The sequence below is a fragment of the Phragmites australis genome, chromosome 3 (assembly GCF_958298935.1).
Source record: "Phragmites australis chromosome 3, lpPhrAust1.1, whole genome shotgun sequence".
NCBI classification, from domain to species: Eukaryota; Viridiplantae; Streptophyta; class Magnoliopsida; order Poales; family Poaceae; genus Phragmites; species Phragmites australis.
In genome coordinates this window covers 38543374-38559734 of record NC_084923.1, presented here as the reverse complement: position 1 = coordinate 38559734, position 16361 = coordinate 38543374, and the positions used below count along the sequence as shown (strand labels likewise).

General features: G+C 48.0%; 1 protein-coding gene across 1 annotated transcript; it reads right to left on the bottom strand.

Annotated features, from left to right (window-relative positions):
• Positions 1 to 12559: 12559 nt before the first annotated feature.
• On the bottom strand, positions 12560 to 14076 carry LOC133912999 (E3 ubiquitin-protein ligase BOI-like). The gene is made up of 2 exons (XM_062356021.1): positions 13358 to 14076; positions 12560 to 13238 (listed from the first exon to the last, which is right to left on the bottom strand). Exons 1-2 carry the CDS (start codon positions 13769 to 13771, stop codon positions 12687 to 12689), a joined length of 966 nt encoding a protein of 321 aa, XP_062212005.1. The 5' UTR covers positions 13772 to 14076; the 3' UTR covers positions 12560 to 12686.
• Positions 14077 to 16361: the final 2285 nt, after the last annotated feature.

Genomic DNA, 16361 nt, shown 5'->3' with positions numbered 1-16361 from the left:
TCTATGTCCTGGGGGCGATATATTGAGCAGCCCCCATAACCCTAACCCCTAGAGCCCTATCCTGGCCGGCCTCGTCATCTTCGTCCCCGGCTGCGTTGCGTGGTCGCGCACCGACGCTTAAAGTTTTCCCTTTGAAATCTATGCTGAACTTTCTCTTTGTCATTGCGTCGGTGTGCACCTGGCTACCCGTGCATGCGTGAGACAAGCAGATGACGACCGATGCAGTTGGGCATTCATCTCTCCGTCACCTGTCATTGTGCAATCTTAATGATGTTGTGTGTGATTTTAGCAGTGCTGATTAGCTAATACCCAACTGACATGCATGCGTGTTTGCTCAAAAGTCAATTGTAGAGTTTGGCCGAGAAAAAATCCGGAGAAATATAATGCAACTTGTTGTATGTTAACTCTTTCTTTTTTTTTTGGAAGGAGACATCAGTGATATCGATATTATTAGAGAAAAAGAGAATTAATTCTGTTTAAAAAAATTGGACCTAAAATGCTTAACAACTTGCAACTCTAAGACGACATCGACTCGAATAGAACGACGCTCATACTAAATAGCACAATTAGACAACAGATAAATCTAATCCAACTCAACTCGCACGCTAACCAACCAAACAACTACCTCCCACACAACTCGATCGGCGGAGCTCAGCTCCCACGTCGCAACTCAGCCGACGGAGCCCTGCTTCCACGCCGCACCTCTCATACACACAAGTTGGCAGCGCGTCACGTAGAAGGAGCACACATTAGACTAAATCGCTATCGCGAAGCGTCAATCCAGAATGAAGAGCTATTACGAAGCAAGGACGTAGGGGTAAACCTACAAAAGAGAGCATAGGCTTCTCAAAGCGACGCCTTCAAGAAGGTAATGACATCAATGCCACCGTCGTCCATCCGGACCCCCGGATAGGGTTTTCACCTAAAGAAGCATCTAGGGCGAAGTAGACGCGATAATGTCACCTCCAGGGAAGGAATGACGCACGAGAGAGTCAATGACATTGGCACTAGCAAGCCGGACAGAGCTTTCACTCGTAGCTCCCTGCCCTAGAAACCTGCACAAAAAGCAATACAGGCAGCCCTGCGTGGGCCAAGGTCAAAGTAGCAACAACACAACCTCCTTGCAGCCACGCCATCCCACAGCCATCCTAGCATCACAAAACTCCCCACGGACCCAAGCTACAGAAGAGGAGATCGGACAAGGGGAGGAGCTACGCAGAATGCCAGTGGTCAGGACTGGCACGAAAAAACTACCGAGGGAACGCATGAGCAGCAACAAAGACACCACAGCAGCACGGCACATGGCGAGCACCACCGCCAGCATGGCAACACATGAAGGCATGGCACACTGTGAGTGCAGCAAAATAGCCATCGGAGTGAAGACCGCACGCATGCTCGGTGGGGAACGCGGCCGAGCGTGCCCCCAAGGCCATAGAGAAGCACTGGACGGGAGCCAAGGCATCCTCCGGGGAAGAAAATTATATGAGACCCTCTACAGAAAGACCCCCGTGAGACCCTGATCCACACCGTTCGTTCTGAATCCAACGATCTGATTGAACACATATGAGAGAAGTAGAGGACACGTGTCACACGGAGATGAGGATCTTTCTGTGAGACCCAGTCTCATATAATTTCCTTTCATCCTCCAGGCGCCGGCCACAGCCTGCAGCCACATGAAACACGCTGACGGCGCCCTGCAGGAAGAAGGCAGAGCCCATCCCCACTGGTTTGGGCGGCAAGCCCCGCCCAGAGCGCCGGATGCAGGGATCTCTTTGGCGCATGATGAGCGCAGGCCAACCCCAGCCCCCTGTAGCACGTTTCGACCTATCACGGCCATGGCCACAGGCCGGAGTGGCACACCCAGCACGGCGTCGCCCAGCAAGCTGTTGCCGCACGTGTGTCAGCTAGCCCAACCAGAGGCCAGAGAGCAGCGGCACCCAGCAATGGCAACGCGTCGAGGGGCAGAAGCTGCCGATCCAGAGGAAGAAGCACCCGAAGGCGGACGCCCTCGACCCGGGCACGAGGAGCAAATATGTCGGCCCTCGCTAAGATAGCCATCAGCTTCGCCAGCATGCCGCGCTACACTGCGTCCACGACCACCAGCTGCCGCAGCTGCGCTTCCGCCGCTAGCGCAGCCTCCTGCTCCTCATCCAACGCCGCCCGTAGGTGGCGTGTCAGCATGCCGTGCTCCTCCTACCATCACGCATGCTCCGCGTTGAACCAAGCCGCCTCCCATCCCACTCATCCTGAGTTCCTGACGCGCCTTAGCGCCGATTCGTCTCGCCCGGCTAGAGGCCACCTTGATCCACATCGGCAACACGCGGATCCGGCCCGCAGGTGACCAGATCCGGGCCGGCCGAGTGGATCCCGACCACCACCACCACCGGTCAAAAGCCACAGCCGACGCGCCAAAGAAGCACCGCAACCACCTGAAAACAAATGGAAGGGGAGGGGAGGGGAGAGAAAGGGGAGGGAAGGAGAGGGACGTGGAGGCCACTGCCGGCCGGCGAGGTTCAGGCGGTGGAGGGCTTTGGCGACTAGGGTGTTTCACCTCTTGCGTCACCCCACTGAGGAGAGATTCACATCCTTTGACTTTGCTTCGGCAAAAGCAGAGACACTACAATAACCAGCAGTTTGCTCTCTCCTGTGCGTCAGATCACGAATGGGCGGCCAGAATTCCAGCGATACAGTAGCACCTCTACCTTTGCCGAAGCAAAGTCAGAGGATGCGGATCCAGCGAGGAGGTATGAGCGTTCTGACATAAATCATGTTAACTATTCCTTGAAAGACATTTATTCAAGTCGCCTGCCATACTTGAACTATACACGTCATTAACATTATAGCCAAGCGTGTGACGCATCATTTTCTTCTTCCTCCAGTCTTCTTTCTTTGGCTAGTGCCATATTCTCTGTCGCTACCTTGCACTGTAGCCCCAGCCCTTGCCACACCGAGTTGCAACTCACCACAACTATCGGTGCCTCAATCGGCATCATGGTTGCCCGCCGCACCTCCGCCTCCTCTGCCACCACCAATAGCCATCAACCTCTAGGCCATCCACCTTCCACCGCTGCCTTGACTTCGCCCTCCCCTAACCACGTCGTCATGACGCGCTCGTCCTGACCTGGATCACTGCTTGTGCCACCACCGGTGGCCAACGGCATTACGTTGTCTTTCCACTCCGCCCACTGCCAGGCCGGCCATCCCCTCTGTTTCTATGTCTATGGGGGAAGGAACTGCCCATGGAACCCTAACCCCCGGAGTCGTAACATGTTTGGCATCCTCGTCTTTGTCCCTAACAGCATTGTGAGGCCACGCGCTGAGTCAAGGGACGGAATGGTTGCAGATTAGAGTTCCCCTTTAAATTTGTTGTCAAAGAAAAAGTCAGAAGATACAGTTCCTCTGGAAACCTATGTTGAACTCTAGAAATCCACTGTTCCTTAAAAGATTTTTTATTCAAGCACTTTGTTGGAGGCATGACATGGGCAATAATAGTATGTACACAAGAGACCGATGTCAAGACCTGAATTGACGGTATGAAGAAATAAACTTTGAACTCAGAGGCGGGAAGAAGATGAATAAGAATTGAATGGCTGAGATCATCTGATACCGCTTCATGATATAATTGGACGGCTACTTTTCCTTTTCGGTTATTACTGTGGATAGTTAAGTAGTTAAGATGGGACTTTTCTGTTATTACTATTACCTATATGAAATTACTATAAACAGCTGCCTGGGACCGGAGATGTTATAACCCTCTCCCCGAATGGAAATCGGCAAGACTTCGATTGCCAAATTGCTTTTGTCTTGCATACTTGTAGTAGCTAGAACCCTACTTCTTATCCCCTTCTCTCTCATTTTCCCAAAAATTCCTCTTTATCCTGCTTACCCAGATCTCCCCCAATTCGGTCTTGATCCTGCCTAATCTTGTAAGCTAGCGCTGAAGATTAGGAGTAAGCGAGGGTTGCAGGATGAGTTCCTGCATAAAATTCCGGTGCGGATCCGATCTAAAGCACAGTGGTGTTGGTGGAAGTGTAGATTCTGGTGCGTGTTACAAGACTAGTTCTTGTGTAAAATTCCTATACCGATCCCCACACTTGACGGCGGTAGATTGAACTGAGCAGGCAAAAAGGGGGTGAGATCCAAATCCTAAACTGACTCGTTTAGTGGTGAAGATGGTGACAATGAGAACCAAGGCGGAATAATAGGCAACTGCCAATGAGAGCAGAGTTGCAAGTAGTACAGTCGGATCTAGTAGCAGTCAAGAATTTAAAGTCAGAGATGGATGAAATTAAAAGCATATGCAAAACCCTCATAGTGTCATCAGAAAAGGGGATGGTAGTTGAGGCAGATCAGGTAAACTCTAATTCTAATGCTCATCCTATTGAGAAGAATGGAGTTGGTTCGAGTAGTCATACTAATCTTGATGGAGCTATTAGTGGAGTGACAGAATTCAAACACCTAAACCTAGAAGCTAATCCTACTGAAGCCTTAAATGTAGATAATTCCACCCTAAACCCACCTCTATTACCACCATTACCACCAGACCACAATACTCATTGCACAATTATGCCCAACAGATAACCCAAAAATACAGTAACATGCCTCTCAACGACACCTCTTACCCATATCCAGAAACAAGACCTATACCACCACCACTACCACAAATCAACACTAATCCGTTACCACCCTACTATAACCATCACACACACTCTTGCACACCAATTCCCAATTACTACCCACTCGACAACAAACCATGATCCATCCTACTATTCACCTTATAATGACTCCAGTCACAGAAACAATCTTCAAGTTGATATGCCATACTTCTCTGGTGACAACCCATTTGGATGGATAAGACAAAATGAGAAATACTTTAAACTATTCAATACCCCTGATTAGATGAAGGTTAAGATAGCAACTGCATATATCACTAGATGTGCTGACACACGGCTTAGAGGGACTGGTATCTGGACTGGGATCCTTTATCTTTACAGACCACCGAGCTACAGTATTCTAACAGTAAAATATGAGTGGTGCTACAGTGAAGTAAAGAGTGATTTACAGTGAATTACTGTATCACGGACTCTGAGCACAAAACTGTGGCAAATTCACTGCAGCACTGATACTATATCATCGCTGTAGCAATACATCTCGGTCGTCCGTCCTCAATCCAACGGCTTGCGAAAAGGACTAAAGTCACGTATACTGTAGCACAGTGACTTTGCTCCGTAAGTGCAGAGGATCCCGGTCCCTGGTATCTTGTTACAATCCCATCTTTCTGATTGGAAACATTTTTTTGACATGATAATTGAAAGATTTGGAGCTGTGAGCTCATTTGATGCTATGGAGCAACTCCAATCCTTACAACAAATACAAATTGTCACACGATATATTGATAGATTTGAGGAAAATTTGGTATTTCTCAAAAGAGATAAACCATACATGCAGGAACCTGTAACACTAGCATATAGATTGTAGCAAAATTCATTTCTTTTTAAAAATTATCTAATTATTCAAAATAACTTAAAAGCAATAAAATTTATATTTGAATATATATCTACACACACATACACTTGTATGTATATATTCAAACATATTATTTTGGCTAAGTATTCCAAAGAGCATCAAATTAGTTTCTAAATTAACCCTTGCAATAATTTTGAATCATATGTTTTTTGGTTTATTTCTTTTTATGGATCATTGGGTGGAGATTTGAATTTGAATATATCTCAAATTCAAATCTATTTCTTAGATTCATTTTAGCTGAAATCCAAATTTGAATTCAAATCCCCTCCCAGGGTCAGAGCTCCAAATCCAAATCCTAATTCAAATAATCTAATTTGAATTTATGCCAAACTCAAATCCAAATTCAAAACCAAATTCAAATGCTTCCATTTGAGTTTACCCAAATCAAAAACAAAACCACTTTTGTTCCTCTCGGGCTGCCTTCTCTCTTTTCTCTCTCTAAATAGCCCGCTTGTGTGGCCCCGCCAGTCTAGCGTGCTCACTCTCCTCTCCCCGCGCGCGTAGGCCGCTGCGATGCCACTCAGCTGGCATCGTCTCACTCCCTCCTCCAGCGCACGCCGTCGTCTCCCTCCTCTAGTGACGTCGCCGCGGCCAGCGCATTCAATGCGCCATGCCTTTGTTGCCTGCCCACTCTCTCTCTACCCTGTCTCCTCTCTCTGCTTTCTCATGCTCAGCACGAGGCTGCCCCTGACACCGCCGTGACTTGGGTGACCACGCGCGTGGATGGCGGCGTAGAGCCACCGTCATTGTGTGATTTCCGGAGACACCCCCACCAAGAGACCAAGTTGCGCCCTCTCACCGTCACCGCCTCTCTATTCCGCCCCCCTCTCGCTATAAAAAGGGGAGCTTGTTAAGGTTGGTGTAATCGACGCACATCTTTCACTTACCATTGTGTTTTTGGATCATGACTAGGTTAGCTAGCCACTCTAGGGTCTGTATTTCTCAGATGCTTCCAGGAGCTTGTTGATCTCAACTGGTCGCGCATCAGGTCGTATTGACAACTTGTGCTCGATCACGTTCTTGGGGACTCCGGGCATATCAGACGGACTCTATGAAAAGACATTTGCATTTGCCTGAAGGAAGGTGATATGCGTGAGTTCCTATTTAGGGGCCAAGCTGGCCCCTATCTGGACCGTCCTGCTTGGGTCAGAGTTGTCGAGACGTACTGCCTTGAGTCACTCATCTTGGCTAGTGGTGATGTGTACCTTCATCGGGCGGCCACTAAGTGTAACATTCTCCGGCTATGACCCGGGAGTCAGCTCGATGATGTAAAGGCTCCTCTTGTCGCAGTGTGAAGCCGTCTTTATGTTGCCAAAGATGGTGATGTCCACGCTCGGATCAGGGATCTTGATCTCCTAGTATGCATAGTGGGTGATAGTCATGAACTGAGCCATCGTCGGTCGCCCCAGGATCGCGTTATAGGCAGTCCCAAAGTTTGCTACATTAAACATGACTTTTTTGGTCCTGAAGTTACTCAGTAAGCCAAAAGTGACAGACAGTTTGACCCACCTCAAAGGCTTAGTTGAGGAGCCTGGGTAATTCCAAAGAAGGGGGGAGACAGTTTCAACGCGCTTCTTGGGATTTGTGGGGCGTCCAGTGCGTCGGCGAAGAGGAGGTTGATGGAGCCCCCTTCGTCAACCAGCATGCGATCCAATCAGATGTTATGCATGATGGGTTCAACCACAATAGGGTAGTGACCAGGTTGCTTGACACTCATGGAGTGGTCGGCCCGACTGAAGGTAAGGGGCACTTTTGACCACTTCAGACATGGGCTTGGGTTCGACGTGGTCGTCCACACCTCCCGGACCACCGACTTTTATTCCTTGCTCGAGGAGTACATTGTGGCACCACCGAGATGTGATGGACCATGTGATCGGCTTGCTGGTACCCAAATGCCGACTGGTTGGGGTCAGCCCCATCCTCACCATCCTTGTCGGGCCTGGATTTACACTCTCCAAGCTCCTTGTCGATGATGCCCCGCACGATCTTACACTTGGTCAGGTCGTGGGCATCGGTGTGGTGGATTAGGCAGTAGCCATGACCCTTCTTTCTCTCCTCTCAAAGCGCTGAGGTGGTTGGTTGGTCTGCTCGACTGCCATGACGTTGGACGGTCCTTCCTTGCATTTGTTTTTCCTCTTCTCCTTCTGGTTGACCCCATTGGAGGGGGTGGCTGGTCGGAGGTCGGCCGCGACCTGGTGTCAATTTGATGCTCTCAGGCCTCGGTGGACTGTACGCACTTGTCAGGGAGCTCGAAGAGCTCAGTAGTGCTTTGGTTACCTTGGTGGCCAGCTTGTCGACCATATTTTGGTCTCTGACCCCTCTCTTGAAGGCGATGGCCACTGATTCACCCGTGATCCTTGGAATTGTCTTTTGGCGCTTGGTGAAGCATCGAATGAAGTCTCACAATGACTCAACTTGTCACTATCTGACCTGGTACAAGTTGTCCTCGACCCCGGGTCTAGCATAGGTCCCCTAGTAGTTGGCGACAAATTGGTCGCACATATCCTCCCGGGTGTGAACTGACTCGCGGGGAAGGTTCATAAGCCAGGACCGGGCTGAACTGGTCAAGGTGGTCGGGAAGTAGTTGGCCATGATTTTCGCTTGGCCCCCCCACTCCTGCACCATGGTGGTGTAGATTTGCAAAAACTCCTCAGGCTTGATCGAGTTATCAGGCTCGGTCAAGCGCATTAGTGATAATCTAACTATCACTGTCGGTTAATTATGTGAACCGACAGTGATAATTATGGATATCACTACCGCTTAATCACTACTGGTTGAAAAACCAGTAGTAATGATATTTTTGAACCGGTAGTGATGACCTTTTCTGTAGTAGTATATCAAGAGCAAATTTCCTATTCCTGTCATTGAAGATCTTTTGGATGAATTATTTGGTGACTTGGTGTTTACAAAAATAGACCTTAGGTCTGGATATCATCAGATAAAGATGAAAGTAACATATATTATGAAAATAGCCTTTAGAACTCATCTTGGCCACTATGAGTATTTAGTCATGCCTTTTGGACTGACCAATGCCCTGCAACCATTCAATTTTTAATGTATGACATTTTCTAAGAGTTTTCATCTTGGTTTTCTTTGATGATGTACTCATCTACATTAAGAACATACAAGAACATGTTGCTCATGTGATAATTATTTTGGAAATCTTGAGGAAACATTAGCTAAAAGCAAAGATGAGTAAGTGTGTTTTTGTAGTTGATCTGGTAGAATACTTGGGGCATACAAATTCTGGTCGGAGAGTATCTATTGATCCAAAGAAAATTAAGAATATTCAATAGCGGCCCGTACCTACTACAATTACCCAATTGAGAAGTTTTTTTTGGTATGACTGGGTATTATAGATGGTTCATTCAAGGTTATGGGTATATTTGCAGACCTCTATAATTCAAGGTTATGGGTATATTTGCAGACCTCTATATCATTTGTTGAAGAAGAATTCACTCCATTGGAATTAAAACCATACAATAGCCTTCAACCAACTCAAAATTGCAATGACCACCTCTCCTGTTTTAGTCTTACCTGATTTCACCAAACCATTCACATTAGAAACAGATGCTTGCAGTTCAGGCATAGGTGCATTCTTGATGCAATCAGACAAACCTATTGCTTATTTTAGCAAATCCTTGGGGATTAAGGCTGCTGGCCAGTCCATTTATGAAAAGGAGGCCCTAGCTATTTTAGTAGCAACGAAAAAATGGAGGCACTATCTGCTTAGAAATCAGTTAATCATCAAGATAGATCAACAGAGTCTCAAATACATTACTAACCAAAGAATTATGGATGGCATAATCATAAACTCCTTAAATTATTGGAGTTTGATCTTACAATTGAGTGCAAAAAAGGGAAAGAAAATAAGGTGGCCGATGCTTCATCTAGAAGAGATCATTCATCAGAAACATCAGCTCCCATGTGTGCTGCTATTACAACTGTGAGCCTGACTGGACAACAGATAGTATTCCCAGCTTTGCCACTGATCCAAAATGTCAAAAGTGGTTACAAAGACTACAAGCTCAACCTATACCAAATTGCAAATATACATATCAATCTGGCATCATAAGATATAAGGGCAGAATATATGTGGGCTCTACTGATGCATTGAAGCTCAAAATTTTCCAATCCCTTCATTCTTCAGCAATTGGAAGTCATTCAGGTATTAGAGCTACTTATCACAGAATCAAGAAGCTATTTTATTGGCCTAATCTCAAAATTCAAGTACAACAGTATATAACTGAATGTCCTGTCTGCCAAATATGTAAGGTAGAACATGTCAGTATTGCTTGATTATTGGAACTCCTATATGTACCTGATATGGCATGGTCTCATATTACCATGGATTTTGTGGAGGACTTACCAAAGTCAAAAGGAAAGGATGTTATATTGGTTGTGGTGGATAGGATGATTAAATATGCATACTTCATTGCTTTGTCACACCCCTACACTGTCCAAGATGCCACACAAGTTTTCCCTGATAATGTATTCAAACTCCATGGTCTTCCAACCGCCATTATCACTTATCGTAATAGAATCTTCACAAGCAAGTTATGGGAGGAATTATTCTTTTCACTCAAGGTTACCTTGAAAATTAGCACCTCATACCACTCACAAATAGATGGTCATATATAGCGTGTAGATCGGTGTTTAGAAAACTATTTGAGATGCATGACATTCCAAGAACCCAAGAAATGGTTTATATGATTTCCATTGGTTGAATTTTGGTATAACTCAACCTACCATATCGCCATTAAGATGAGTCCATTTCAAGCCCTCTATGGATATCCACATCCATTAGTCAACGGATTCTTTGTTCCAGGTAATATCTCTGAAGATGCTCAAATAACACTCAATGATAAAGAAACAGCTCTGAAGAATCTGAAGAAAAATATATTGGAGGCTCAGCATAGGATGAAACACTATGCTGACAAACATAGGTCTGAGAGGGAATTTCAGATTGGTGATATGGTCTACTTAAAGATGTAACCTTATCGTGAGACAACTCTGGTTTGAGGAAATCGTTGAAGCTGATTCGGCTGATATTCACACCGTCTTCCAAGTCAGCCAACTGAAGAAGCACTTGGGATCCCATGCAGTTCCAAATCCCAATCTGCCGCTAGTAGATGGCAATGGGAAAATCAAAACAGAACCATTGGTTGTTCTGAAGTTACTGTAAACAACTGTCTGGGACTAAGAACGTTATAACCCGAGCCCCGAATGGAAATCGGTAAGACTTTGATTACCAAATTACTTCTGTTCTTATCACTCTCTCTCTCCTTTTCCCACACATTCCTCTCTATTCCTATCCAAATCTCCCCCAATTCTGTCTCGATCGTGTCGGATCTTGACAACCGATCCAAAATCCGCAATCAGATTACTAGAGCCAGCGTACGTGCTGCATACGCCGAGTTGACGACCTGCTTTCGATCGCACCAAACAAGCAAACGGACGCATCATCCGTCCCCACATTAACCGGCCGGATCTATCCAAAACACGACCGCTCACATCGTCGATCGTTCGGTGCCCAGCTGCGTCGCTGTGCCGGTGCCCCGCACATGTGAACGAGCATACCTGAGCACCGGCCACCGGGCTAGCTGTCTGGCGCTGCATGAAAAACGCAGGAGAGAGAGAGAGAGAGAGAGAGAGAGAGAGAGAGAGAGAGAGAGAGAGAGAGAGAGAGAGAGAAAGACAAGGCAAGTTTAAAACACAGACATGCATGCATCAATCATCATGTCATGTGTCGTGTGTGCTGTGTAGAATGTAGACTAGCTAGGTCGATCGATAGGAGAGTCCGGGAATTGGACGGCACGGAGGAGACTAATGGGTGCATGCATATTACTATATTGCTGATCGATCTGTGTGATACTGTGATCTCGATCAGCGCCGTACGTGAGGGAGAGAGAAAGATAGAGGCGACGCAACATGGGCGAGAGAGAGACTCCAAGAGGGCGAGGCACAAGCCGAACAGGAACAGCACGGCGTTCAGAGCACGCGCGTCCAATTATGCGCGTAAGAAGTCCAGCATGCTGAAAACTCTTTTCATTATCTAAAAAGCAAGTCTTCTAGTTACGCCGCCATCGGTTGTTTATATTTCAGAAATGGTCCGTGTAGTGATTGCCTACGGACGATTCAGGCTTCGCATGTACTCCAGGTCGGCCGGCTACTGCTGCCTCTGCATGCGATCCATCGGTGGTGGATGAGGACGACGATGATGGGACCGAGTCTGGCGGTGCTGTTGGTTTTGGCTGCAAAGCAAGAGCAGGGACCAGCCCGGCACCGGCAGACTCTGCTTCAGGCTTCTTTTTTTAAGACACGCTCAACACATGCGTGTACACTCTAAGCACATATGTTACCGACTGATCTCGCTAAGCATAACTCGGATTGAGCCCGGGCTAGGGATAAGCACACGCGTGCGCGCCCCATGACTGCTTCAGGCTTAAGAATAGCTAGCAGCATGCATCAATGGCGCCCCATGACTGCTTCAGGCTTAAGAATAGCTAGCAGCATGCATCAATGGCGCCCCATGACCGCCTATTTCCTCGTCTCGTGCGCGCGTGTCGGCACTCGGCAGCAGCAGCTTGGTTCACGCATAACGCCTTACTGGAATAAGTAACACGGCGTCCATCGTAACAATTTTTGTTTTGGAAGCGAAGCGTGTCCATCGCAATATCTCTGACGATGCAGTACTCGATCTGCCGCTGCAGTGCTAAACTATGGAACAAATTGAAAATCAAAGCGGAATCACAATATAAAAACTACATGTGCGGAGAACTATTTTTTTTTTCTTGCGTGTATTAGGAGTTCAGATGCAGTGCACCCAGGACTCCAGGTATACTCAACAGATGTTTTTTTTTTTTTTGCTGAGACATGATTTTTTTAGAGATAAAACTATTGTAGCACTGTGGTCAAACTAGGAAATGAATTAGTTAAGAGGTTCGTTGTCGGATCAAATTCGAGTATCAAAACAGAGGACGATCATACATGCATTTCAAATTGTAATCAGAAAACAACCGAAGCAACGATATGCAAGATTTCTAATCTTTTCTTTTGTTGTTTTCCTTCTTTCTTGTTGATCAAATAGATCCAACAGCTTGAGAAAGCTAAAACGCAACCTCTCATTTCGCAAAAAAAAACTATTCCTTTCACAACCATCACGAAAAGTTGACGCAAACGCTGCCGTTGTTGGCGCACCCGCACGCCGGGCACGCCCGCGCCGCGGCCGCGCACGGCGCGCACGCGCACAGGTGCCGGCACGGCAGGAGCAGAACCTCGGCCGCGCCCTCGCCGCACACCTTGCACCTCGTCCCGCTGCCCGTCGTCCCAACCTCATCCTCCTCGACGGCCCCCGCGTCCCCGGCCACGCCGTTCTCCCCGCAGCAGCACGACTCGGCGTCGTCGGCGGCGGCGCCGTCTCCGGCTCCGGCTCCGACGCAGCGGCGCGCCTGGGCGTCGAGGGCCTGCTGCAGCTCGCCGCGGAGCGCGTTGGCCCTGGCCTCGTTGGACTGCGCCAGGTCGCGCCACACCTGCGCCTCCACGTAGAGGCTCTTCATCCGCTCCTCGAGGGCCCAGTTGAGCCTTCCGATCCGCTCGATCTCCTCGTCCTTTGCGCGCAGCCGCTTTGCCGCTGTGGCCTCCACGGCGGCCACCACCTGCCTCGCGTGCCGCCGCCTCTGCTCCGTCAGCTCCGCCCACATCTTCGCCGTCTGCAAAAGCACATCACGAACAACACAAGTAATCACGTCAGCCTCAGTTTCATCGATCATAGATAACTCAAACGCCGGCATCGAGACCGGCCGGCCAGCACATCGGTCATGGAACTTACGTGTTGGAGCACGAGGCGGTCGACGTCGATCAGCTGCTGTTGGAACTGCGCCGCGACGTCGGCCGCGCCGAGTCCGAGAACAGTCGGCTGCTCGGCGCGCTTCCGCTTCCTGGGTGCCGGCTCCTGTGCACCGCCGAACGTGACGCCGCTCTCCGACGCGTCCGCCGCGCACACCTGCCCGTACCGCCCCAGCGGCGCGACCGTGGACGGAGCAACCAGACCCATGCACGACTGCTGGTACCCCTGCTGGTGCTGGCTCCCCACCGCGCCGCCGGCGACCTCCTTGCCGTAGCCGTACCAAGCATGCCGCCCCGGCTCCTGCGCCTCACAACATATACTACCACCGCCCGCCCAACCCGCGTGGGCTAGTTTCTGTCCTCCTGTGTGGAGCATGTTGTGCGCTTCCACGGCCATGGCGATCGCCGATGGGCACGGTGCGTGTGTGCAGACGTCTGCTTCTCCTCCACCTCGTGTCCTCTTCTTATATAGGTAGCAGCTCGAGCAGGGCAGAGCACCAGTCGTCCACGTACGAAGCAAGGCGACGGCCCGGCGGCCAAGGTGCTGGATGCCTGGACGGATGCGATTATTGTTGGAGATGGCGATGTGGGTGGAGGTTAGGTCACAGCAGCCTCGGAAGGATGGAGAGGCTAGGCAACAAAGGAGGAGGTCTCGATCAGCCTTGGCAGGGAGGGCGCGTATTTATGGGACACGGTTGGCCGTGAGCGAGAAACGAAGCAACAACGCATGCATCGATCACAAAAAGGCAAATAATCCAGCGCCTTTTATAAGAAGGAGATTTTACTCGTGAAACTTGATTTTCCTCTGGAGTACAAGCCAAGAACCCGTCCACGATTTCTGTTGTTTTCCGCCCGGATTAGGCAGCAAACGCCGTGACCTGGCGCCAAATCAGCCGGCGTGGTTACGGCAGGTCCGGTCGACACGAGTCTTGGGGCGGCGAGATAGGGAAACGTTGGGCGCTCTTGGCCTCCTGGAAAAAGCTCAGAAAATCACAAAATTGGAGCTCAACTCGTAATGGCGAGCGATTATGGTAAAAAGATCTGGCGCCTTACGTACGCATACACGGCCCGAATCAACGCACGAGGCTTATATCAGTCTAGCTAGCTGTAGACGGTTGGAATGGACGTGGAAAATCAAGGAGTAATTCAAAAGCTAGAGATGTAAAACCTACGATGGCTTGAAATAAGGCAAGAAGATTGCATCGGTGAGAACGATCCGTTCATCGATCGTTGGCTAAAGTTGGTGCACATGAATCGGTCTGTACGTTGGGTGCAACAACTTCAATGGCCGAAAGGCCGGGACAATACATATAATCAAACCGGTGCCAAAATAGAATCGTAGCACTAAGGTCTACCGCATACTCCTACTCCCTCCGATCTCAAATATAAGTTCATTATAATATTAACATGATCTCCAATATACTACTTTGACTAACAATATCTATAAAAATAAATTATTTTGAATATAAAGAGTTACTCCCTCTAATTGCAAATGTAATTCGTTTTAGCCTCCTTAACTATTCTCTAAATATAAGTCATTCTCAAACTTCTATATACTTTTTCTCTTTTGTTCCCTTCTTGCCCTTTTTAATAAATACTATCACTCTCACAAATGAATGAATTATCTTTTTCAATGCAGAATAAATAAAGGGCAACAAGTGTATTTGGTCTACTTTCTTAATCCTTGTACATAAGTCTAAAACGATCTACATTTACAATCGAAGAGAGTATATATTATGATAATAATATTCATAATTAATCTAGTAACATCAACCTCGTATTATCAACTTTTGCTTTTGGCTATTCATGTTCAGAGCTAAAAAATATCTAACTTGGGACAAATCTAAATGGATATATATTTGGGATGAGAGGGAGTATATCACATCCTTGGAATTTGCAAAAGAGCTGGGAAAGCAAAACATCATATATGCATGGTCCATTTTGATTTCCAGCTTTCTTTTAAAGAATTTTTCTGCAGGAAGAAATGAAGCGGACGGCCATGCATATGCATGCAAGAGACCACGACGAGGGCAGTAGCAAACAAATCCTTCTGTCACGGCCCTCCTCTTACTTCTGGAAGCCGGTACAGAAGAGCTGACAGTGAAGGGAACAGAACGGTTGCCGAGAGAGAAGCGGAAACGAACAAACGGTCCTACCAAGGGATAGAGTGACGAACGAGCAAGGAGACGATGGGATTGTTAAATTGATGTGATCAATTCCCTTTTATCTCTTTTTACAATATACTGCAACACGTTATTAAGCACTTGGTCTAGCCACTTTATCCTACGGCCAACCGGCCACAATCAACGCAGCAGGGTAAGTGTCAATGGCTTCCTCACCGATCGGCAACATTCTTACACTATTACGGAATAGCCCATCACTGTCGGCTGGTAAACCAGTTATAATACCGGTTTTCTAGTTAGCAGTATATAACGGACAGTGAAGTCTAGGATGTCACCACTGCCAGTTTTTTGGACCGATAGTAAAGCCTTTCTCTAGCAAAAAAGAAAAGAAAAAGAAAATAAATCCATCCACCATGCCGCCACTGGACATCGCTGTGCTCGGCGCTGCTGCCACCGGACCTTGCTGTATTGTTCACAAACAATCATAGAACATTCACAAAACACAAAACATTCACAAAAATAACAGGAATGACTGAAAATCACAAAATCACAGAACAATCACAAATATTCTCACCCACACACATTTGGTAATCACAAACATTCACAAAAATCAAAAAAATAATCACAGTTGCTCTGCCGCCCACTACCGTCTGCTGCAGCTGCCGTGCTGTTCAGCCGCTGGAACTGGTCGGCGACGAACTTGAGCTCCTCGGCGCGCAGCGCCAAGGCCTCGACCTCAGAGATGGCCCTAAAAGTGCGCGTGCAGAGCGGGAAGTTGGCACCGTCCTTGGTGTCGAGCGCCCACGTGAGTAGCTCCTCGCTGCAAAAGTCCCCTTGCTTGAGCAGGCCCTGATTATAGAAGCT

Excerpts from the sequence above, each read along its gene's own strand:
- LOC133912999 (XM_062356021.1), bottom strand. The coding sequence starts at position 13,771 with ATGGCCGTGGAAGCGCACAACATGCTCCACACAGGAGGACAGAAACTA. Across the intron at positions 13,239-13,357 it reads ACCGCCTCGTGCTCCAACAC|ACGGCGAAGATGTGGGCGGA; the intron begins GTAAGTTCCATG and ends GTGCTTTTGCAG.